This window comes from Hyposmocoma kahamanoa, unplaced genomic scaffold (genome assembly GCF_003589595.1).
Source record: "Hyposmocoma kahamanoa isolate Upper Pololo Valley unplaced genomic scaffold, ASM358959v1 64, whole genome shotgun sequence".
Classification (NCBI taxonomy): domain Eukaryota; kingdom Metazoa; phylum Arthropoda; class Insecta; order Lepidoptera; family Cosmopterigidae; genus Hyposmocoma; species Hyposmocoma kahamanoa.
The window spans coordinates 8,730,740-8,756,584 of NW_020653852.1; the positions used below are offsets into that span (position 1 = coordinate 8,730,740).

The 25,845-nt window shown below is 38.6% G+C and overlaps 2 protein-coding genes across 18 annotated transcripts in view; both read right to left on the reverse strand.

Annotated features, from left to right (window-relative positions):
• Positions 1-2,930: 2,930 nt before the first annotated feature.
• On the reverse strand, positions 2,931-17,148 carry LOC113230849. Its single transcript, XM_026464948.1, has 9 exons — positions 16,437-17,148; positions 14,629-14,870; positions 12,150-12,280; positions 11,634-11,738; positions 10,612-10,728; positions 8,548-8,725; positions 6,783-7,004; positions 5,823-6,033; positions 2,931-4,513 (listed from the first exon to the last, which is right to left on the reverse strand). The coding sequence occupies exons 1-9, from the start codon at positions 17,140-17,142 to the stop codon at positions 3,831-3,833; spliced, it is 2,595 nt and encodes an 864-aa protein (XP_026320733.1). The 5' UTR covers positions 17,143-17,148; the 3' UTR covers positions 2,931-3,830.
• Positions 17,149-19,202: 2,054 nt separating this feature from the next.
• LOC113231130 (potassium/sodium hyperpolarization-activated cyclic nucleotide-gated channel 2) overlaps positions 19,203-25,845 on the reverse strand; it is a 385,438-nt gene continuing 378,795 nt past the window's right edge. For 7 of the 17 annotated variants that reach the window (XM_026465301.1, XM_026465300.1, XM_026465317.1 and 4 more), the window contains 7 exons: positions 24,872-24,943; positions 24,536-24,637; positions 23,947-24,096; positions 23,629-23,847; positions 23,230-23,238; positions 22,108-22,372; positions 19,203-21,415 (listed from right to left, as the gene is read on the reverse strand). In XM_026465301.1, the coding sequence (XP_026321086.1) occupies positions 20,775-21,415; positions 22,108-22,372; positions 23,230-23,238; positions 23,629-23,847; positions 23,947-24,096; positions 24,536-24,637; positions 24,872-24,943 (1,458 nt within the window). In that variant the 3' untranslated portion in view covers positions 19,203-20,774. The remainder of the gene's footprint in view (positions 21,416-22,107; positions 22,373-23,229; positions 23,239-23,628; positions 23,848-23,946; positions 24,097-24,535; positions 24,638-24,871; positions 24,944-25,845) is intronic. The other 10 variants (XM_026465303.1, XM_026465302.1, XM_026465306.1 and 7 more) reach the window with 7 other exon arrangements.

Below are 25,845 nucleotides of genomic sequence, written 5' to 3' on the forward strand. Positions count from 1 at the left end.
TCGTGCCCGTGACAAAATCGAGCGTATATCTATAGGTACCTGATCGACAATGTCGGGCAAATCTGTAGGCACCTTTAACTTAATGATGAGTTAAGCAAGATACAATTTCCCTATTTTTGAGGGAAATGTTATTCCATGGCATCATTATTTGTATGTTTGTGTGCGTGCCGACGAGCGTAGATACAAGTTGCTTACGCCTACATGAATTTGGTTTTTGCCTCACTTGTGACAGTTCGTTTGATATGAAACTATCATTCTATGCGTTATTATTCTAAGTAATTACATTAGTGATTATCTGACGTTTACTTATGGAGTTCCACAGGAAAGTATCTTAGGTCTTACGCTCTTCCTAATTTATATCAACGAATTATGTCAAACCTAATTATGCAAGGGAAAGTTAATTGCTTACCCCGACGACACCGTGCTACTTTTCCGTTCTGACAGGTGGTCGAATACCACTAGCGAAGACCAGAAGGGATATAACATGGTCAGATAATGGCTGCACAAGAATGGGCTTACATTAAACACTGACAAGTCAAAACTTATGGTCTTCTCCATGCAAACATTTGCCCAACCAGATGAACTGAAAATAATAGCTCACACCTGTTTACCTAGCAGGGAAGATTGTCATTATAAACCACTTAATCAAGTCACATCGATAAAATATCTCTGAATTCTTATAGATAATCATTTAAGTACACACGCACTTGCGCATACAAAAACACACATTCACTCATACACACACACGCGCCCACACGCAGACACGTTTTTTCTTTTAATTTCCGAAAGTAGTTATTTAGTAGTACATTCAACAGCCTATTATTGTACTTATATTAAGCTAAACAAGCTTAGCATTGTAATGATGTACATTTTTCACTGAATAAAAATATTATTATTAATAGCTGTTGAATTATGTAATGAATAATGACATACTTACTCAAATTTATAATTTGAATTGTTATTGTTTTGCTCATACTGATTGTAAGTTCGTGGTTGTCACGTATGGTGCTTGAGATAGTTTCGGAACTGATTTATTCTACAAATTAAGTAGTAGCTTTCAAGTCGTATGTTGTGATTAGAAGTACTTTGTATTGAAAGTCATACATATTTTAATGTTGTGGTTACCAATTACGCCGCTAGATATACACCTGTTTCCAGTCTCCCTGTTTTAAAAATAAAAGTTTTGACAAAGATCCTTTTCATTGGAAGATATCTCTATCTATATCTATATCTTTTTTGTTTTTGGTATTAATGGGTTTGCCTTCGCATTTTTTTCCATCATCTAAGCATTTAGCGAATGAAAGGGTTGAGAAAGCAGAAGGAATTCTGTAAATTTAATGGAAGAGGTACGGAATTTGGATAAAAAGGATATGGTAGGTTGGGTAGCTATTATATATCAGCAAACATATTAAAGCTTGATATTATTTTCGATAAATAAGCAAATGGCAGAAACGCTAATTGAAAAGCCAGGAAAAAAAAATATTTCGAATGAAAAGTTGTTTTTTTAATGAAGAAAAAAATTTAAATAAATACCTGGCAGTGTGGCTTGAGCGCGTTTCCACTATGTCGTCACGTTTTATTATCGTTTGACGACTTTCGTATCTAGCCTGTTCCGAATTCGCTCTGGACCTTTTGGAGGGAAGTGTCGTTTTTATTTTGACTTTCAATTATTTTGTGAATTCTATTTAAAGTGGAATTAGGATAGTGCTATTGTGCCTTAATCGAAGATTAAAACGCGAAATTATACGAATCTCGAACTAAAATACCCGTATCGGCCTGTTTTAAGGAATCCCGAGTCAATCCAAGCACGCCGCCTCAATTGCCTATCCTTTTTGTGGCGGCCATATTTACAGAAACATAATTAAACTTCATGTTTAGGCTGATGGCTTTGCCAAAGCCTTAATCAATAAAAAAAAATCTAGCCTGTTCCCATATGGGCGCGAAGAGTACAGAATTTGGTATAAATTCCAACACTAACAACATAATATACAATAACTTGTAACAAATTTCTATATTTTTATTACACGAAGAAGAGGCATCTCCATATAATAGCCACCACCTGTCAATCCTGTGGATTCTCAATGAAGATCGATTCAAGTGCATACGATCTAACGATTTTTTGTATCAATTTATTGATGAACTATTCAAGCGAATCGATTCAATAGAAAGGTAAATCGAACTGTCCTGATAATACCAACAAATATTTTGTAATAATATGTAAAACTAAATTTGAACAAAACTCAACTCACAACAAATACTTAGACGTAAAGTTTTTGCTCTCGATTTCGGGTTTTTACCCGATTTAAGCTCGGCGTTAACAAAACGCCGGGTTAAAACCCGGCTGCTGCCCATCTTTGGCTACGACCCAACGCTACTGCAAAGCGAGTAGAGGGCGCCAGGTACGAGAGGGGAGGGCAGGGAGCAGAATACATGCGGACAGTGATAAATAAAACGTGACGACAATAGGAGCTGCGACAATCTGTCGTCACGTTTTTATAGTGACTTTTTTATCGTCAGACGATTGTCGTTCTAGCTGTTCCTACTGTGACGACAGTTTGACGTTGTAACGATAAAAAATCGTGAACGATAGTTAATCGTGTCGTGCTATATGTGAACAACTTCATTTAAATATACAAGCCACGACACTGTAAACTGCACGACAATCTGTCGTCACGACATAGTGGGAACGCGCCCTAGACGCCTTGGCCTGTCCCGACAGACGAAAAATTTTACTACTACTAGTAAAATGAAAGGGATTCAAAATAATATTATTACTGCAACGATGTCTATTTTTGCTGTTTTCCAGCGCATTTCAGTGAATTGCAGCAATAGTTGGCGCGATGAGTGGTAAAAAAAAAATTTGATGCTAAAATGCAAGACTTTTATTTCAAAGTCAGTATAAATAACAAGGATAATTTATCCTTCTTCTGTACAAACTATTTTAATATACATAATTGTCCTCTACTATTACGTGCATAATAATATGCGTAACAACACAACAACATATTTACAGAGTTCAGTTAACTACAATATTATACTAATCAGAAACAAAATTGAAGCCTGAAGATAACACTATGAAATTCGATAAACATCTATACATAATATATACCAATGATTCTAACAAGTTTCAGTTATAGAGTGGAGCACGGGTAGTTGAACAAAGGTAGTTGCATCTACACGAGAAAACTACTTATTTTGCAATTGTATCCTGTAGTTTGTAGTTGCATCTCAACAACAGTTGGGTAAGGAGTACAATGCATTCTTGATTGATTACCAGATGAGCAGAATCTGTAGCTGACCCACCCTGTGATGAATTGGTACATTATGGAATGTGGAGCAAATGCTTTCACTTCTTTTTTTTTCTACATTCACAGAGAACAGGGTTTCGTTATCACAGTCTGTCTACTAATTTTAATACAGTCTATGTTATATAAAGTTATTCTTCTGTTTCTTATAAAAATGCATTTACAATCTACAGAGGAACTACATTTACTTTATTTTTTCTTTATTTACTTTATTGTAAGGTCAACTAATTTATATAGTGGTACAATCGGCGTCAAACTTACTAACTCCCTTATTGTAATTTGAAACCCTTTTACAGTGTCAAGTCACAAGGATACGTCTAAGCGATAAACGATATATGTGCACATTTTATTAAAATAAACAAAGTATGGTGTATTTTTGTCGAAACTGGAATTCGTAAACCAATTTAAAAGTGCACAAGAAATTAATTGTGATAATGTTGATTTTCATTAACACATTGATCTTGACTGTACAATAACAGACTTTCTATGAATATCCTTAACATGAGATCGTGTTAAGTGTTGTTGTCAAAGGGGGGTTATAGTGTACGAACTATGTCGCTGTCTTTTTGCTGGACTTGGAGCTAGTTGTATGACACCTGGGGTACATGATCTACTATCTTGACTTGTTACACTACTTGGTGACGTCAGCTGTGGGGAAGACGCCGTTGATATAGTACTTTTTGGAGTACCTTTTTTCATATAACCTACTACAGAGTTTAGGAACGTGGAGGGCAACGCGACAGGAGTGAGCTTTCCTGCGCCATGAGCTATATACGTTTGTAACATTGTTTTTGAAGGGGAATTAGGGTCATTGACCCGTAGCACTACTAGAGATCCTGTTTCAATATTGTTTGGTACTCCAGTGATTTCATTTTCAGTTCTAGGTGGCAGTGGTACAGTTGAATTTAGATTATTCAGTCTTGTTATAGTGGCCATGTCGGAGGCCTTATTCTGATGCGGTGACGGCGGTACTGGCATTTTGTCACTAATTAACGTCAGTGTAGCGAAATTCTGATTTGTTATTGGAGCTTGTATGGATAGTTCTTTTGGCGGTGGTGGGGGTAACAAATTCGTTTCATTTTTCTTTTGTAATCGTTCCTCGTTCCTTTCTTTCCTTTCCTGTAAAGCGCGGCGCAAGAAATAGTCGCCGGTCATTTCTTCATTGATGACTGCATGGCGTTTGGTCTCCATTGCTTTAGTGCCTCGACCTGTGAAAATAGAAATTTGAGATTAAGCGAATTTATGCGTGCGCAATACTTTCAGTGCTAATATGCCTACTTCAGCTGTACTTTCGTTGCCTAAGGATTAATTTTCATGCCGCAGTACGAAATGGAAGCAAATTTTTGTAACTATAGCATAAATTTAGTAGCAGTAGAGCTCCTTGTTAAAGAGTTCGTCCCGGCACTTGGTATTATAAAAAAAAAAATATGTCAATTGCGTAACAAACGAACCAAACATTCTAAACAAGATTATTTTTACAATACTAACAACCTCGCAGAACTATATTACTAACATCATAAACAATAACTTTTGTTCCATGCCCTTTTCCAAAACATAATACATTTTCCAAAAATTAATTTTTAAGTTTTTGTTGTACTAGCCTTTGTTGCCCGTGGTACTACCAGCAGAACTACTAGTAGTTACACGGACGATAATAATCTCCCGTGTAACTACCAACAAGCCTAGTAGTATCATACTTTTATTTATCAAAAATAAACATCTAAGTTTTTGTTGTACTATCTAATACTTAGATCCGTATTTCGTAGTCAGTTTTTTAGCAATTTCCGGCAGCGTGCTTTACTACCGCACAGAGTTATCACCGTTTAGACCGATCTGTTTAAATGTCTTTATTGCGAAAGTAAAATGTGATGAATTATTAAGTTATGCAACAAAAGTGGTTGTTTATGATGTTATTATTATAATCCTGCGAGGATGTTAGTATTGCATAAATAACCCTGTATATAGAAATGTTGGCTTTGAACGATTTCTTCGATTAGATCCTACTACTATAATACACAAGATACATCACATACACAGACACAGCCTAAATACTTCTACTGTAAGTAGTAAAGGAATTGGATAGTCTGTAGACTGTTCTGTTTTTTCTATTTCATGTGCAGTTTAGCTTATCAATTATAATTGGTTTTAACAGTGATAGGTAAAATAGTGATTTAAATTGCATATTTGAGACTGGTCACATTACTCTTAGAAGATGTCTGAAGTCCCAATCGAAATTAGATGCACATGTCGTTACTGTTTTGTAGAAAAGGCAAAAGCGCCATTATGAAATTTTTTTCAGGGAAACCTAATGGTTTTAACGAGTTTAAAATATATACGTCCCGTTTTTAAAATTTCATTTAATACTGGACGTAAATATTTTAAAGCAGTCGTGAAAAACTAAAAAATACTCGCCTGAAAAAATTTTCGCAATGGCGCTTTCGCCCTTTCTACAAAACACCCACGATATGATGGACTAAAAGCAGTATCAGAGGAGATTCGTGTCCAAATGATACTTACTGGATCTTAGTCCCATCTCCTTAGACATTCTTAACCTCTCTTTTTCCGCTTTCTTCTCCTCAATGAGTCTCTTTCGTTCTTCTTCAGCCTTTTTCTTTTCCTCTTCTCTTTCTTGCTTGAACTCGTCCATAAGCCCTGACACGTCCCAGGCAGTTGCTGACCGAAGTGCCATGTCTACTTGTGCTCCATTTATTTTTTCTTCCTTTTTGAACTGAAAAAAGAAAGAGAAGTTATAGTCGCCTTTGGCGTTCGGCCATTTTCGTTCATTTAAAAAAATGGAACAACAACTAAAATATCTTTTAAGTTCATTCATGCATCATAATGATATATACAGGTGATTTATGCCATTCGATCCGGTCTCTAGTAAGGATCAATAGTCTCTATGGGATCAAACTTTTCTTTTTATAATTATATTTAAAATGTGTGGTAAAAAGTTTTTTGCGATTTCTGACATTTCAAGTAGGTACTCTTACCTCGTTGGTCCCATGGAGACTATTGATCTTTACCAGAGACCGCGTTGAATGGCATAAAAAAAGTTTTGTAAAAATTGCCATATATCTTGCTGACTGTACCATTTTTTCAAAATCTGAATGCTAATCAAAATATCTTCAAAATTCATGGATAGTCTTCTAGAACCGTTTTCCTGTAACTACAACGATTAAGGTAGCTGGCTTTCCTTGCTGCCCCGTCTCAAATGTACACCCCGTATAATGTACCTTAAAATAAAAAGGAACTCGTATTCGATGCCGGATTTTTTAAGGACTTTTGGTGGGTGAAGTAAAGCTCGAGCGCGGGGTGCCTCACGATAGACTGGAGTATCAACAAATCAAGGCAATGACCAGTTTAATAATAAAAGTAAAATAATAAGACGCCGAAAGAAAATATTTTAATTATAGCCGTGAGATGCCTTGTATATCAGTCTCCTAGAGGCATACAGTCGTAAAATGTTGACATTCTTACCTTAAGTTTCAAATCTCGCCTATTCCGATCAGGAAACAATGGAGCCATTAAAGTGAAGTCTGTACCAATAGCAGCTAGCGCTCTGTAGAACCGTACGGTTTCCACCGCACTCCATTCGGCCGTTCGGGCCGCTCGCGTATACCGTCCACCGCCCGATCCGGCCCAACTTCCCTCGCGGACCACAGACGATACTTTACGGTGTGCATCTGATTGTTTTATCACCTGAAAATATTCAATTGGGTTAAAAGAGCTCACACGATCTTACTCACCTAACTTTCGAACAGTGATATTATCGACAATATTTAAGGAGAAATAAAATGTGTGAAGAGATGCGTGAAGAGTCTCTAGGATGTTATCACACTCCTGAAGGAGCCTGACCCGGACGACGTGCCTACATTCGTGGCGAAGGAGCTACACAAACTTCCCCCCGTCACGTTCGACCACGTCGATGTTACTAGGCTGCTGAAGGATATCACTTCCCTGAAGTTAAGCTTGGCCGAGTTGCAGTATAGATTGGAGGCTTCAAATAACACCATAAGGGAGCTGCGCGCCCAAGTTGCGTTATTAAGCAACGCTGCTTCGGTATGTAGGTCTCCAGAAGTCTCTAATGTAAACACGCGTGGTGGGGCGCAAAATGCATCTATCAGCAGTGTCGAGTCGGCACAAATGGTTGCGTCACCGATCGCTGCTGCCGTCGCGCGTGATGCGCCGCGCCTCACGCGTATGCATGTCAGCCTCTGCACATGCATACGCCGCTGCAGCCGCTTCTACCAGCGGACCCGTCACTTCGAAACTCGAGAGGCGGCATCGGCTAAGAGTAAAAGTAATCCCCGTGTACCTGTCTCCGAAGTTGCAAAACCACAGAGGCAGGCGGATCAATGCGACGAAGACGGCTTCACACAGATGGCGAAGAGGAAGAGGAAGCCCATCAGCCGTAATCTGTGTGGCACAGCACCGACAGGATCGAACTTTTTGCTCCGTTCGGCAACACCGACGAGGCTGCTGTACCTGTCGCGACTACATTACTCCACGAAGTCTCAGGAGATAGTGGAGTACATCAGGCTAAAAGCCAAATGCACCAAGTGCAATACGTGTAGATTAATTGTTTAGTTTATTTTATTGTCATATTATATTGTATGTATGTTAGTCCTCAAGGTACATATTAAGTGGGTCATGTGGCCTGATATAAATGTCTAAAGAAATAAATAAAATCTGTAGCCGTAGTAGCCTAATGGTTTGACCTCGGCCGTGGGTTCGAATTCGGGCTCGTACCTCTGAGTCTCTCGGAATTTTTGAGCGAAATTTAATTGGAAATGAGCTTTTCGGCGAAGGTATACATCGTGATGAAACGTACACGTCGAAGATTCAAAATCTTTGGAAAACGTGTGAAGTACCCGCCCGCATTGGGCCAGCGTAGCCTAAGCCCTATCCTGAGAGGAGACCCGTGCCCAACAGTGGGACGTATAAAGGGATGATAGATTGATAAAGATTTTATTCACTAGTATGACACAAATACAGATTGCATACAACAGGAAAAATATAATATAAGTTCCCTAAGGCACTGGTGTTCAGTCAGAACCAACGAGAGATGATAATGATGATGAATGAAAACTGTAGCAGTGTCAGTTCTCTATCTGATCCTACATTATTTTTCGACTTCTCACATAAGTCTGAGTTATTTGGCTTAAAAGTCGTTACAGTTTTGTAGCAATTACTTGACCTCGACTAATAAATAAATTGAACAAGTGACTTGCAAAAGACTTACCAAGCTCTTCTCATCCAGTATGATTTCCCCGTTAGGTCCAAGCTTGATTTGAGGTGCGGGCGCCGTGTCTTCCGCAGGCGGGTCATCCACGTCCTCTTCGGTCTCTTGAGGTTTGGAATTCCTTTCCGCTTCGTCCTTTGCGTCTGCTTCTTTTGCATTTATCTCGTCTTGATCGGGACTGGCAATGATTTTTATATTATATAAATGTTGTACGACATGAAAAAAGTAAGACACTGAGCTCAATTGCACAAACGTTGATAAGTTTGAGCTGAGTTAAGTTGGAACATCGAGTACATAACCAGAAATACAGATGAAATGTCATTTAATTTGTTTGAAAACTATTCTGCCAAATCATTATGGTGACAAGTGCGTTCCGATTGGCCAGCCCGAATTCGTAACAATTGACGGGTGTCAACAATTGTTTTACTTCAAAACGACCAGCTTACCTTGAGCTTTGCTATAATGGACAAAAATTGAAAAATGACATATTTAATTACTGAATGGCTGGCCACTTTATTTCTTTATTATTTCCGTTAGCGCAAAGGTAGAAAATACGTCAATAAAGTTACTAAATAGTGGAAAATAGGTAGTAAATAATGTGCACAGTTTTTTAGCACATTTGTGTATCTCGTTTGGTACACCATCCTGACGGACACGTATAAGTCTTGAATACAGTGACACATTTAATATTAACCTCGAAGTCGTAACCAACAAGACAAACGGTTATGACTCAGCGGCCGCGGGGAACTTACACCCCAATTATTCTGCTATAACCTTACTTAAAGTGTGTTGGTACTTGGTGTAACGGCTGGTGTCCGCAACTCGACGTCAAGGCGCCTATTTTGCGTGTGGTAAAGTGTGTTAAATACACATGTTTTATTTTAGGACAACAATACTTAGCATAATTAACCCTATTAATATCAATCATGGACCATTAACTCAACAGAACTGCTAATCACGATACAAAACAGCGTAGTCGCGTATTTTGTACCTATTGGTTCACCGGACGTCGCGTCGAGTACCAAATAGCTGTTTTTTAATATTATTTTTATGTGTATTGTAAGTGACAGGACGGACATATCGTGCGCCTTATGGTAAGCAACACGCCTGTCCATAACAGTTGCATTGCCACTCCGAACTTTAAATCGCAAAAATTTGAGGGCACTGCCACTGCGCCCGTGAGACATAAGTTGACAATTCTCATGTGCCTGTAATTTCGCTATCACCCTTACCCTTCTAAACCGGAACATAGTAATGCTGACATTACTGCTTGGCGGCAGAAATAGGTAAGGTGGCAGTCCTTCCCTGGTCGAGCTCTTTCACAAGGAGCTCTACTGCTACTAAAAACATTCGACGAGCTGTAATTTATCAAAGCTATTCTATTTTCTAGTCTTAACAAACAAATAAAATTGATGGCGCTTATTGCACAAATTTTTATGAATAGCCGGCAGGCTATTCTTTTGATTTTGCTTAGGATTACCGTCATCTGTTCATATATTAAGTAATCTGTGCCCATATTAGCAAGCGTTAATTTATAAATTAGTTTGTAACACACAATGTCGGGTTCATTTGTCAAAGTTCAGAAAATAATTTATCATATATATATATATATATATATATATTATAATTTATTTTATTTATGATTATCTGTAATATCTGAAAAATATTACAGAGAAAAACTGACTTCATATTTCATATTAAAGAGAAATTAATTGATATCCACGGTTATTTACATAATTTAAACTACTTCAAAGCTTTGATCAGCGTCATCTAGATAAAACACGGGATTTCACCTTTTTCAGAGTTATGGAGATTAGCAGTCCTCTCGAGTTATCACTCCGTAGTATCCATTTCATTCCAAGTGCAAAATGCGTTCATATAATATGATCTTTACAACTTTTGGTTAGTAGTGTTCATGATTGAGAGACAATCCGTCTTTTCGAAGGTATCAGCTGCCTGATATTGACGACTTCTACTTATTAAGAGGTCTTCAGCTCAGCTGTTCAGTTTCTTGTAGTTTCTTCATATTGCAAAGAAAGCTCTAAAAGATAAACGTGCACTTACACAATCGGATTGGTCGTAGGATTGAAGAAGATCAAATCGTACATAGTGAGTACGTCTGGTTTGGCAGTGTCACGACGGCGTCGCCACATTCGTTTGCTCATTTCTTGACGACGAGTTCTAGTAACAGAAAAAGTTGAATATTTACTGGAAGTTACTGCAAAATTAAGTAGTAAGTTATTGGTTTGTAGATCGTCACAAAATTAACTAGTTGCGAGCCAAAAAACTCATAAAATTTAACTAAAATTCTCTAACCAAGCTCATAAAAAATTACATCACATGAAACCTCTTAATTTACATTCATCTTTTTTATAAATGATAAAAAGAGATGTTTTTTCACCGCTCGCATTACTCACTACACTAAATAAACATCTAAGCTACAAACCGAATCAGTAGATATTACGAATTTCTCTATATGTTTGTTATAGATACTAGTTTTTGGTCTTAACGGCTTTTTAGTCAGCTGTGGTATAACTACACTAAACGGTCATTCGGCATGTTACGGGTGCAGTATAATAACGCATTTCGTGTCATGTTGGGTTTGTCATGGCGTTGCAGCGCATCTGGTATGTTTGCCCTGAACAGGGTGGACGATTTTTACGCTTTAATGAGAAAAAGAAAATGGTCTTTTACTGAGAGGCTAAAGAACTCGAAAAACTTATTGGTGCAAGTCATTTTTTCGCGATGCTATTGTTGTTTTTAGGCGTTTTGTAGTTATTATTCTTATTTTACAGTTTTTAATCATAGTGTAATTTTGTAATCTAATTTTGAAATTTAATTATATGTAATTTTGTAAATTATGGGATTTATGCCTAAATAAATAAATTTATTATTATTATTTTTTTTTTGCCGTAGCGCTACTTGTGAGAAATAAGTTTATCTTCACTCAACCAGGTACCTTTATAGCTACCAGAGGTTGACAAGAGGTGATGCTTTATAATTCCATATGAATACAAGGAAAATATTTCATTATACAATATAATAACCATGTAGACGAAAAGCTCCAAAACGTCAAGTTTACCCACTTAGTGAAATGCTTTTCTTTTACAGGCGATGTAGGAGGCGGCTGCTGCACGGTCACCTGACTGACACTCGAACTCACAGAGTCGGTTCTCGTTCGGTTCACCTCCCTAGAAGTACAAATTATCTATGAAACATAATATTGACTTATCGGTTTTCGTTTCGTAATCGATTAATAATGTAAGTTTTGAAACTATTATGTAGTATGACAGACCTATGCAAAAAAGGACAATTTGCATACTTATAGAAAGCAATGGCAATGTAACTAGCATGTATATGGTTTGTGTAGGTAATTAATATGTGCATACACATAAAAGGCATGCCGATAGCAGACAAATGTAAGATAACTGGCATGTATACAGTTATACAACTGTATACACATTTCACTTAAAATGCACGCCAGACACGTGTACACAATATACTGCAGCGTTATCTTCAGAGTTTATAGTTTGATTGCATTCTACAACCCCTACGGATTTGGTGATGGTCTCGAATGTACATAAAAGTGATGATGTAGTTACCTAATAGGAGCAGATAACATAGTGCTGAGTGAAGTGTGGGAGTCGTGTCGCTGCCGTGGCGGCAAAGCTGTCGGCCCACCGGTCGTTAGTAATGCACGGCGGCTCTCGTCTTCGGACTCGCTTGCACTGCCCTGAATTTGAGTTAGACTTTGGTTGATTGGAAATTTTCCACTCGAAATACAGGTAGCACTATAATTCATTAGCATAAAATTAGAACTTAATTATATGAAACCTTGATAATTAAGGAGAGCATAACATCTAAAGCTACTTACATAAATTGATACCTCTCACGTCAATTGCTGTAAGCCACAAAATAGCATTTTTTATTTTTTAAGTTAAATATAAATCTACTATAGGTTCTATTTTTAACAGTAAAGAAATCACTTAGTGTAATGTTTACTTTCAAACTTGGAACCTATAATAAACATAAATATTTAAGTAAAAAAGTAAAAAAAATGTGGCTTGCAACTTAAGTGTAAGGTATCGCAATACTAGGTTTAACCAAATTTTTTGTTTTTAGTAATAATTCAATGATAAAATGATAATCATTCTACCATTGTTATAACCATACTTTCATTTATACAAGAATGTTGACTGGATCATCCATCAGTGACAGAGCGTAATTATGACTTTGAATCAATGTGAGCACACTCCTACATCTATGGGAACGAGTGTGTCTTGGACAAATCATCCAATTAGGCCGAGCCAACTTCGAGAAAGAGATCAATCGTAGAACCCGAATCGGTTGGCCAGCTTTCGGAAAACTCTGGTCTGTATTCTCGTCCGCAACACCGCAGTCCTTGAAGACTAAAGTCTTCGAGCTGCGCGTGTTGCCAGCGATGACCTACGGCTCTGAGACGTGGTCACTTACTATGGGCCTCATAAAAAAGTTCAAAGTCACTCAACGAGCTATGGAGCGAGCAATGCTCGGTATTTCTTTGCGTGATCGAATCAGAAATGAGGAGATCCATAGAAGAACGAAAGTCACTGACATAGCTCAAAGGATTAGCAAGCTGAAGTGGTAGTGGGCAGGGCACCTAACTCGTAGAACTGACACGGCCGTTGGGGCAAAAAGGTTCTCGAATGGAGACCACGAACCGAAAGGCGTTCAGTGGACTACCCTACTAGATGGACGGATAATTGGGAAGGGCGGCGGGTAACCCGATGGGTGCACGCCGCGTCCGATCGACTAGTCTGGAAATCTTTGGTGGAGGCCTATGTTCAGCAGTAGACATATTCTGGCTGATATGATGAAACACTATGGCACAAAGTAGTGACATTTTGGTGTGAATTACTATCAAGTACTGTCCATGAATGGGTTAAGGAATCTTATTCTGCATTATCTCTATACCTTTGTTTCATCAAATAATATTGAAATGCTATTAGATTCTAAATAGAACTAAAATAATTATTACATGCAAAGAAGGTTGATAAAGAAGTGTGCTCATTTCCATTGTCAGATGTGGTTCATAGACTATATTTGTGCCTACCAAATTAAACAACAGAATTATTATTGGTTCAGGTAACCATTGTGTGATCATTTCATTTGAAAAGCCAAAAATAAATAGTGGTTTATGTGTACAGTTGGATCTTTTATGACGTTCTATAGAAACCTTTACGGTTTCAACATTTCAGCAACATTAATAAAACCATTTCAAAAGTGGACAAATTCAATGTCGTCTTTAGCCCTGTAATTGATTTAAAAGGAAATAATTTATTAAAACAATAATACGAATTTTCTTGTCTAACTTGTCAGTTTTAAACCCACGTCTGACGTCCTTGAAAGCAAGATAATGTTGTTAAAAGAATCTCGTCCTATTTAGGGCAAATGCCTCCCAGATAATGCCAGCATTCAGACGGTCATGGCATCATTAACAGGCCCTCAATATCGACATTATATAGATGTGCTTGAAGCATGTTGATTTAATCATAATTGTGTTATTATTAATGGTTGGAAAAAGGTGTTCCACATATATATATACATGAATATAGATACATGTATAGATATAACTACAAGGAGTGTTAATATAACCAAATATTAATTAATGACGTTTCGAATTTCGGATTTCCGTTAATGGTTTTACTGTATTGTAAGTCAACACAACTGACCTAGGAAGTCGAAGTTGGATTTTAAAGTAATTCTAATAGTTCATGTAAAAAAATGCAGTAGATAACTGACAGCCAGTGGTCTCTAAAGCTAGGGGCTTACTTTTTTATTCTTTGCTTTGGTAAAAGGTCAGATTTACTGCATTTTTTTACATGGACCATTAGAATTACTTTAAAATCCAACTTCGACTTCCTAAGTCAGTCGTTTTGTCTTACGATGCAATAAAACCATTCCGGAAATCCGGAATACGAAAAAGATATTATATATATTTGGTGGTTTTAATAACTCTATGTCACTCCCTGTAGCTATATCTATATATGTATCTATACATGTGGAACACCTTTTTCCGACCATTGGTTTACAAGTTGTTACCTGTACACTGTTTCTCCTATTTGGTGCTAACCTAGGGATAGGCCGCAGTTTCGGTCTAACTTTACTCGGCGAAGGCAAAGGCACAATAGGATCAAAAAGTACTTCAGCATTTTCTGATATGATTGCATTCTTCAGTAGATCTATTGGTTTGGGAGCATTCTTGCCTGGTTGTAATGGAACAATACCATCCATGACTGCACTTTCATCAGTTATGCTTTCTGGTACACTTGGTACACTGTAATCTGGAAATAGAAGTTAATTTATATGTAGGTTTGTTGTGAGTGGATACCATATAGATAACACTTGAATTCTCTTTGGTTTGTTTTAAAAAAATGAGTTCGTATTGGTTGGTTAACATTGCACAATTTGGTACAGTAATCTCCATTATGATTTTCAATTAATAGTGAATCAAGGAAACACCTGACTATTTGATCCAACAATCCAGGCATGCAACATTTACTTCCCATACAAAATGCCTGACGGTTTTGTCCAACAAGGCAGAGTTCCATCACACATGCCATAGTAAAATAATTTTGACCTATAGTCCATCTGTTTAGGTACTTAAATAAATGTAAACAATCTTGAGATGTCTATTTAATGAAATATACATTTATAAAATGATTTTCCCTTACCTTCAAATACAAAATACAAATACTTAGCTGCATATGTAATTGCATGCCTATTTTTATACCTATTGATTTGTAAAGCATGTGTTTCAATAAAAAGATGTATCAAGATTGTTTACATTTAGTTAAGTACCTAAACAAATGGACTATAGTTAATGTACTTTATTTTTACACTACTTGATTATGCATAGTAAATGTATAGTAGAGTAAATGCACATAATAATATGAAATTGAGAAAGTTGCATTATTGTTTTAAGATAATATATAATTTCTTTTTGTTGAATATTATAATGGCAGACAAGTTGTTCAACCAATGTCTTTGTTTTTTTAATGATTGTCTGTATGTCTGTGATTTTCAGTATTTTAATTGGTTATTTTTATGGTATGTCATTCATGAGTGTGCAATTCAATATTATGGGATTAATTCATATAGCTTATTGCAACAATACATTTCTGTAAAATCATCTCTGACCCAATATCATGTTGGTTTCTCTTTTTAAAATTTCCATCCTTTGCCATAGGTACCTACTTAATTTTATAACATTAAAACCACAATGGTCAGTGTGACAGTTAAGAAAATGAGTTTCTTTTCTCTATACTTTCCAAAACATTGGACTTGATTCATGGACAATCCCCATATTGATATTCATCAGTTTAAGATAATGATTAATGTGCTTCAAGCAGTTTTATTGTATTATTACATATAGCCAGAGAAGGGTCATAAATCTAGGTAGGCAACTGCTACACTGGACTGTAGATCTTGTCAAAATGGGGAATAAGGAAAAATTGGATAGGGAAGGCATAACACTAGAAGTAATGACATGCATTAAGAGACCTACTGTGCACAGTATTGACTCGACAGTGGTTAAAAAAAGAAGATATATAGTACATTCCAGTCACTCCTGGGTTACCCGAGGAGGTGATGCTTGAGAAGGAATGATGGGAAATTGCCAGAGACAGGGAGTAGTGGAGGATTTTGGGGGAGACTTTTGCTCAGCACTAGGACACAATAGGTTAATTTAAAAAAGTAGTGCATTTGTCCATATCAATTACAAAGGCACCAACAATTAAGTGTCCTTAGTCAATAATATCGAACTAATAACTGAAAAGGTCTCCATTAACAATTTATAATCATTGTAAGCTATTTGGTGTATTTAGCAGATTCCACATGTTAAAACTTACCATCACGAATGTCATTCCTCTTTTCTCTATCAGAGTCTGATGGAGTATCCACAATTTTATCAATTCCATTTTCTTTATCTGAATTTTCCATTGTTTTTTCTGCAATTTCCTGTGCATTTTGAATATGATTTGCCTGCATATTCTGAATATTAAGTACTTGTACATTTTCAATATCACAGTCTATGCCACTTGTTTTTTCTATATCGTCCCTATTTTGTCTAACAACATTTATGACCTTCGGCGATGAGTCTTTAGGAGAAGGGTGTTTCACTGAAGTGGTTTTAGGTGGTGGATTATTTGTCACATAGTTGGAATTAGATGCTGATGTTATGACAGATACTTTTTCAGATTGTGGAGAGTCGGACTTTTCTTTTTCGATTTGTGGCGTGGTATTTCTTGGTACAGGTTCTTTAGAAATTTCTGGCCTAGGTGAAGGTACATTTTCTAACTGAATTTTAGTAGTTGAAATCGGTATCAAGGGCGGTGGAGTGCGTACGGCCTTTACAACAGGTGATTTATTATCGGTGTTTGGAATTGGTGATTTTGTTTCATCTTTTTTACCACTGTTCGCTCGGGGTGTCTTCGGTGTTGGCGGGCCTTTCTCATAACCCTCCTTAAGCACACTTTGCTTGTTCTTTGCATCTGCATTTTTTCTCCTCGGTGGCAAAGCAGCGACTGCTTTGATTCGCGCTCTCCTCGTTGACATGATAATTTCAACACAATAAACAATGCAAATTAACGTATTATTTTGCCACTAATTGTTAGCAATATATCACGACGTGTAACACATTTAAGTTTTTGTGTTTGTGGTTTTTAAATGTTATTAAGTTTATTTATTTACTTATAATAGCAAAATCAAACGCAGCAACTTATTCCTTTAATCAGATCCAATCACAGATGCAATTGGCAATTTGCCAAGCACACAGTGTTACCAAAGCCCTTGAGCTGAAAATAACATTTCCTTACTTGAAAATTTATATTTCTGTTGCAAAAGTCACATTTTACAAAGTTCTTTTATTACTATATTCTTATTAAAAATTCTAACTGTAAAATATATTGTATACGCTTAACTCCTAAAAATAAAATGTAAGTACGCTAAAGAAAAATTAAGCCATATCAAACCAGTACCTAATTTATTGATTTCATTTTGTTTGTGCCATCTCTGAGTTACTTGTCTAATTTGGGTGCGAGTTTAAAGGATTTATAATAACCAATATAGTTGAATTTAAAATAGTTACGAAAAATAGATTTTTTCTTTTAAACGTTACTTTGCGAGAAGGTCAAAAGTTACACAAAACGTAAGAAATATAACCATCGGGCAACACTTAACGCATATGTCAAGTGATATAGTTATTTTCAATGCTACAAATTACATTTGTATAGAGTGAAAAATAAAGCACTACACTAAATTGTATAGCGTTGTCCTATTTACAGCTGAACTCCTTGATGCCTGTGATGCCAAATCCAATAAAAACACTGCTTCTTAGTTGTAGCTGATAGCCTCGTAACCAAAGCGTAATAAATTAAAAAACAACTTTTTAGTTATTTTGCTACTCAACCCTAGATGTCGCTATACGACAATAATTTGTCATCACCATCGTGGGATGGCGCCAGTAGTATTGTTTCTCAGGCTACAATAGTTTCTATTGCAATGTTCCTTTTAGCGTATTGATCATTAGGTGTAAAATATGCTGTATAAGCGCATTAGTGGTGTAAACCTCATTAAATTTATTTATGTAAAATATTAATTGAAATAATACTTCAGTAATAATAAATAATATTTTTGATTAAACTTTTAATTATTAAGCGCAGACCATTGGTGTAACTAATTTTTAATAGGGTTATACCATCTATGGGTTATATCACTTTTGCGCTGATGCAAAAGATGATGAGCTTCAGTTATGGTTAGACTTTTATTAAAAATAATTATTTTCAGTCAAGTTTGATAACTTGACTTTCAGGGGTATCGCGAAGTTTATTTTAGATCTTATGAAGGAAAACAATAACAAAAAAGTAGAGACAAAATATCAAGAAAAGTTAGCAACGTAAGAAGAGAGTAATCATAATTTTTCGGTTATGGTCTTTACATTTTTGGGAAATAAAACAATCGCACAGTTTTCTTCATTCTTTAATGCATTTTCTCTAATTTTCTTGACAGCGATGAGCACTTTTGGTGAAAATAGATACCAGAAATTAGTATAATTATGAATGTTTTAAATAACAATCAGATCTAAAAAAAAATGTTTTTAAATAGTTTTTCTTACATCCAGTAGCTCAACTTCAATAAAAATAGATCTCTTCTATAAAATTTATATATTTTACAAAAGCAGTAATGTTCAGATAAAACAACGATAAATAAATGCTTCTGGGAATTCAAACGTAGTTATTAATCTCTTTGTAGATAAATTGACAGATAGTCACTCTGCTAAGATTCAATTTGTATAAATATCTTACGAGTATAAAGTATCTATTGGTGTTAGTCGCCAAACTGAGAACTAGGTTGCTTCCTACGAGTAAGCTACTGCGTATTGGTTCGTCATTCATTATCTATATTTTGGCTAAAAAGTCAACATTTGCAAAACCATCTTTACAAATTGTCATGACACTATAAGAATTAGTCAACGATGATTCGTGCCAAAGGTTTGCGCTGGTGCGGGGGACTCGGGCCATGGCTAACTGCTCGCTAGGATATGTTGCTCTCGTACTCTAGTCGTGAACTTAATGTTACTTTAAAATAAGGAAGCGATTGCGAAGCCGCCTCTAAGGCGCCGGACTAAGTGTTAACTCGTAGGTACAGCATGGAAAGAAGACGAACAAGCTCGTATCATGCGCAGTATGTACTAGTAGAGTAGTGCCGGTCCCGACCCGCCCACCGCAGCGCTCGCAGCTAACCGCTGCGCTATCACAAAACGTAATTCGTCCGAATTTGTTAACGCTCCGGCCTACTTATTCCTACAAAATGATCGCTATCGACAATAAATTATTTTCCCTACAATTAAAAACAAGGTATGAAGTGTTTAGTGCATCGAGAAGAGACGTATCGTCCGTCTCGCATTAATTGACTGGACCGCTCGAACGAACGCCCGCAAACCCCACTTTACCTATTGAATATAGAGGCACACATGTAGTCTTTACCTTCTAGAGTGGAAGGTCATCGATTCTTTGTCATAAACAGGTGTTATGATCAAGCATTTAATAGTGTATAGATAAAGCTGCCAATGTAAATTTAATTACGTCTGAGATAAGGCATGTTAACACGGTGAATTTAAAAGACCTGGTTTTCTTGAAGAAAGAAATTACACAAGCAAACGAACTGTTACATTTATGTACACCCTACACCTGTGCCTGCATTTTCAATATATTGGGATCTATCTTACACACTCCAACGAAATAAACGGCACTAACGCGAATCCTCGACATTACAATATTTACAAAGAAAATCTTAAAAGATTCGAAGCGCTACTGATCACCTCTACTTAGGAAACCGAGAGAATTGGTTGCGCTAATTATGTCGATTATCGGTAGATATTACTACTTATAATTAAAATGAAGAAAGCAACTGTGTGCTATTGGAATTGCGCGTGAGGCTCTTTAGTTGTGCGTCCCTTGTGCAGTCTGACGCCGCGCCGTCGCCACCGTCGACTCCGGGTCCTGTGATGTTGAGGTACTCGCCCGAAACTATGGCACTCGTCATAACAATGGGAAGAGCACTTGAGACTTTTTTTGTGACGCAACCTTAAGGAACAGTCATCGGGAATGTTCCACGACGAGTGTCCCAGAAGCGGCGGCGGAGCACGACGCCCTAAATCCCCACGATACAACTTCTATAAACATTATAAACAACTTCAATATAATAAATACTTCGAATCGTGTATCAGGAACGTTAAACATACATCTCGAACGTTCGTATCTAACGACCGAATATTCCACATCAACAATAGAGGTCTATGTCATACGCCAACAAAGCATAAAATAGTGATATCTTTACATTTTCAGTCTAGTCTATATAATTATTTTTCTCTTTTATGGCAAGGTATCTCTATAAAGATTCAATAGTATCATCTTCAATATATAACAGGTATATCTATACAATCGGAATACGTCGCGTATTCGATTCCTCACAGCGTCAATGATATAAAATTTAACCTAAATTATAACACAGGAGAATTAAGTATAAGATCACAAAATGAGATTCAGCGGGCGGCGCGGTGCGTGCGCGCCCGGCGAAGTCGCAGCTATGATACGTGTCTACGCTACAACTAGCGAGGCGGCGCGCGCTTCGCACTAAGCCTAGTATTGCTATCGGTGGCCTCGCGCGGCCTAGCACACGGTGCGGCGTCAGGGGGCGATGCCGGCGTCCGACTTGTGGAAGGCGGCGCCGACCGACGAGAGCGTGGCCGCTGCCGCACTCTGCGCGGAGCTGAAGTCGTGTTCGGACTTGGGCCTCGGCAGCGCGGCCGCCGCGGCCACGCCCAGCCCGGGCAGCGCCACGCCCGCCATGCGGCAAGACGCCGCCTGCAGCGGCTGCAGCGCTAGCCCCAGCGACCGCTCTGAAAGCCGCGCCACGCTGTCGTCCGACAAGCTCACGTGTTCCGCTTCAGCCGCCAGCGCGTTTACCACGGCGTTGATCGTGTTCCCTTCCGATGTCGTATCGTCTTCTCTATGCGCTACTAGATTGGGGTTCTTCCCGATCTTATTGAGTCGTTCGGCGGCGACGCTTTCCATCGTGCGCCGCATCAAAGGATACTGGTCGAGCACTGCGTTGAAGTGGTCCACGGAAAGTGAGAAGAGGTTGCAGTAGGTCTCGGCCCGGACGGAGGCGACTCTTCGTGCGTTGGTCAAAAGGCAGATCTCGCCGAAATAGGAGCCGTCAGAGAGGCTAGTCGCTACCTCGCCGTTCGCCATCACGATATCCACGATGCCTTCTTGTATAAAGTACATTTTGTTACCGATGGTACCTTCTTTTATTATGATATCACCTGAAATTATATATTTGAACAATGAACATCGTAGGACTAAAGAGTAAATGCTAACCATGTGTCTTTGTAATGTACAAGTGCTATAAGCTTGTCTTTTTGAAGACGGAGTTTGAGATGACATTTGCAGAGTTGCCACTTTTCATAAAATTTTGACTAGTCATGTAGTTGTTGTCGACGGTTTTATCGATAGATTACGAAAGTAGGTAAAATTTTGCTGAAAATGTCCGAATTGTGAATGCTACGACATTCTAATGATTATTAACTGCTTTATTGTATTCTTTATTCTTATTTTGACAGTTGGCTTATTAGTAGGTACCGAAATGAATTTTTATTCATACACATTTTAATAGCGACAGGCGGATATGATTATGTACATTAAATTAAAACGAAAAACTTGAAAATGTCTCCTATTTCTATTTTTAATAGAATTAGTTGTACATATTTCCAAAAATTGACAATTCAAATGAACCTGAGCCCAGAAGTTGGACGAATAATGTGCCGCTGATGATTCAAAACAAATTCGACTATTTATTGCATACGCGTTACCAACATTCCGTCTATAGTCGATATAATATTTATGGACTGCAATCACTAGTTGCTTGCAAGTGGGTAACACTTATGTGCAATGAACGGTCATTTTACTCCATCTTAAAAAAGATCGACTACAAATTGATAATCAGCATAATACCAACCTGGTTGGAAGACTTCATATCGTAGCTTTGTGACGACGTCCGACACGAAGTTGGAGTCGGCGTTTGCGAAAAAAGGCACCGATGCGACGAGCGAGCGACAGTTGTAGTTGATGACATCTTCTCGCAACTTCTCGCTCAGCTCACCGAGGATCACTTCTTCGTCGAAGAATTTTCCCTGGTATCGATGCTCGAAATACTCCGTGATACGCTGACGCATTTCTCGGGGCAACTTTCGGTATGCCATGTATTCTTCTACTTGTTTTACCTGGAATTTCACGAATCAGATTTTGTATGTACAGTTACATTTTATGGAATGCTTTACTTCAATTTACGTGGATTCCCTTAGAATAAGCTAGGTAGTAAAATCCGTTAAAGTGCTAACTATTAATTTACAATTTTCGAAGAAGTAAGTTAAACACATCATTCAAAATAATTTGTACAAGATGTTATCTAATCTGAAACTAAATTTTCCATTGACTAATTCATCACGTACTTGGTGAAGCAGTGTTATTCACTCTCACGCTTGCCGAAGTCAATCGTAAACCATGCTTGCAATTTGTGAATGTGTACACCCCTTTACTCTATAAATAACCGTAGAACACCACACGACATTTAATTGGGTTTGATTGATAGCTTTTTCGCGAAATCACATAAAATTCCGCCATGACCTGATTGGCTCAGTGAGATAAAAATAAGGTCAATTTTGTTTTTATTAATAAGCTACCAGTCAAACAAAGTTTTACCCAAAATTTAATTTGTGTAATAAAGTCTATTCCAAACAATAGGTGTAGGTACATAAGAGACGTAGGGATATGCGTTATTTTACATAGAATAGTAGGTATTCTTACTGCTTATTAAAGCAGTATTCAGGTGATGAGTGACAAGGTTCTTTAAAAAATTTTGCAACATTTCAATTTGTGTCACAAATAATGTTGTTTTTTGGAATAGACTTGGAATTGTTAGTGAAAGGAAACTGTTATGAACACCTCAAATGAAATGGCCCCTAAGACTACATTTTGTTATTTAAATGATATCATGACAGTTAGTTATGGATATAATGACATGTAAATTGTATATGTACACATAACAACGACACACGACACACATTAACTCAATACTCACGTCTAATCTCTGAAACAGTCAATGTTTTTCTTTAGTGATGAGACATACGGGACTAGGTACATGCTTGTTCGTAACAGTTATTTCGTACTAAACGCGGGCCGAAAAGGTTCTGCTATTAGTCAATAGTTTGTGCTGTGGTGTTCATAACGGTTTGCCATTTGCTTTTTATTAGGTAGGTAGATAGGTCATTATTGTCCAACGAATTATAGCAGAAGACTAAAAAACTGATTCACAAAGAAGAAAAGCGACGAAATGTCACTTTTGAAATATACCTAATTGTATTTTGAAGATATTTCGTGGCATAACTGCTCCTTGGTGAATCAGAGCTAAGTTGATGTAAAATGAACTGGGATTTACAGTAGATGAAAAAGTGACGAGGTAAAAGGAATATCATGTTACCTTTTCTCTGTATTGTCTGCGGGAAGAGTCAAGACTTTGTATGAGGTTGGTGGCGTGACCTAGGAAGAGGGCGTAGCAGGTGGCTCCAGAGATCATGGAGAGCATCGTGAGCCACATGTCTGTGAGCGACTGCGGCGGAAACCGGCCGTACCCGATGCAAAGCATGTGCGACATCGCTTTGAATAGCGCCCACGAGTACTGCTCCAACCAGAACGCTTCCTGAAAATTGGTCGCAATGTCATGTAAATTATGGATAAAAAATTGTATTACTTGTCATGGCTATCTGTCTTTTTAAATATAGTGGATTTTAATACTGACCTGTAATTCATTAATTGCGACCCACGAGTTGGGCGGGAACCCTTGCAGCATGGGAACAAGGAATTGCAGACAACCGGACCAGTGTCCGATTAGCAACATCATGCAGATCAGGTTGAATATCCGCATGAACACTGACGCCATGTTGAGGAACTGGGAAAAAAACGCCACTCATCAATACTGAGCCTAAAGGGAGCTTCGTCTCTAAAGGAAGCCGTGCGGACTGCGCGCGACAAGGACGCTCGAATTCAAGCATCGCGATGATTCTCTACCGATGGATTGGTAAAGTAGTGAGAAATAAAATGTGAACGCGTGAGACGATATGTCGAGCTGCATGCGTGGTGGGCGGCGCGGCGACGGGGGTACGCGGCAACGGCCGCCGCGAAGTCGCGCGCCCCGGTCGCGTCGCGCGTCTCTGCCCGCGCGGCCGCCGGCAGGACCAGGGTCAGAACAGAAACGCCAAAGATAGAGAGAGAGAGAGAGAGAGAGGAAGCCAAGCGTACGCAGCGGTCTAAGGACGCCCGGCGGCGCCGGCAGCATGCTAAGCGGGCGAACGAGCACATGCGTGCCGGCTCGTGCCGACCCTGGTTACCTTGAAGATCAGATTGCTTTTGGTGCGACCCTTCTTTTTGGCAACTTCGGAGCTGAGGCGTCCCCTCCGTTCCGTGCGCTTTTTTTGAAGATTCTGCAAGATCTAGAAAACAAGCGAGAAACACGAGATAGTAGGAAGAGAGCCAGGCGCGCCCGGCAGAGGTCAGGCGCTGGGTCGTCGCGAGGTTGGGCGGGGCGGGGCGCGTGCGGGCGGGTACGGACACACGGGATGCACTAACATCACACCGACAACGAGAGACGCTCGCGGGCTAGGCCCCTACGCGTACGCTATCTGAGCGGCTAGTGGCTATGGCTAGTGGCGCGACGCATACGGCACCTGCGAAGCGAGGTCGCGGGAACCCGCGCCGTCGTCGCCCGGCGCGCCACGTGGCTGCGGACCGGGACTCATCTGCACACAACGCCGTCACTGCAGTCGCACTACCACCGTGTCCGTGCTCCACTTCTCACCACCTCTCCACCTTTTTACCACGCGACGCGATCGTGTTCTCTCGGTGTGTCCGCGGCCAATTTTCGTCTACTATCGCGTTCGTAACGAATTACCTATTCAATCCCGATTTCGGTTTCATCGTTTCAAATATTTTACGTTTGAGCTGTGTACGCGTCGATGTCATCATTATTCCGTTTTTTTCTTCACTTTGTACTCGCACCAGTTTTATATACTTACTTAGTTGTATAAAAACGTTTACAGGTACGATTCAATCGTACAGGCGTACACTTTGTACGAGCGTTAAATTTTACTTAAGGTAAGTTCTACGAAGTGCTACGGCTACGGGCTACGAAGGTTTGATGAGTGATAGGTTGTTTGATAGGCTTTGTTTTGAGTTTTTGCGTTACGTTTGTTTTTGTACTAAGCTTTATTATGATTACTTCGCTATTAATCGCATTTTAAAATGTTCATTGTTAGCGATATTTATGCGATTAGAACTCTAGAGGCTCAAAAAAGCGGCAAAATAATAATCAACAATTTTGCAAAACAAACGTTATATTGGCGTGTGACTATCGGGTCGGCGGTCGAGAGTTGACGTTTGGACGTTTGCGGCGTGTCGTAGTCGTGTAGTCGGGCGCCATTCGCGGGTGTCGCGGCGAGTAACAGAGAAGAAGAGATAGACGTCACGAGTGAGCGTGCTCAGGCAGAAAGAAGCTTGCAGAGAAGCAGTAGAGAAGTGCAGAGCGGGACGTGGGGCTGACATACAGTGGGTGGGAATGGTATAATACAGGAGTACAACAAAACTTATACACGTTATTAGGTTATCTACTCACTATTACAGTTAACATCGTCATCATTGCGTC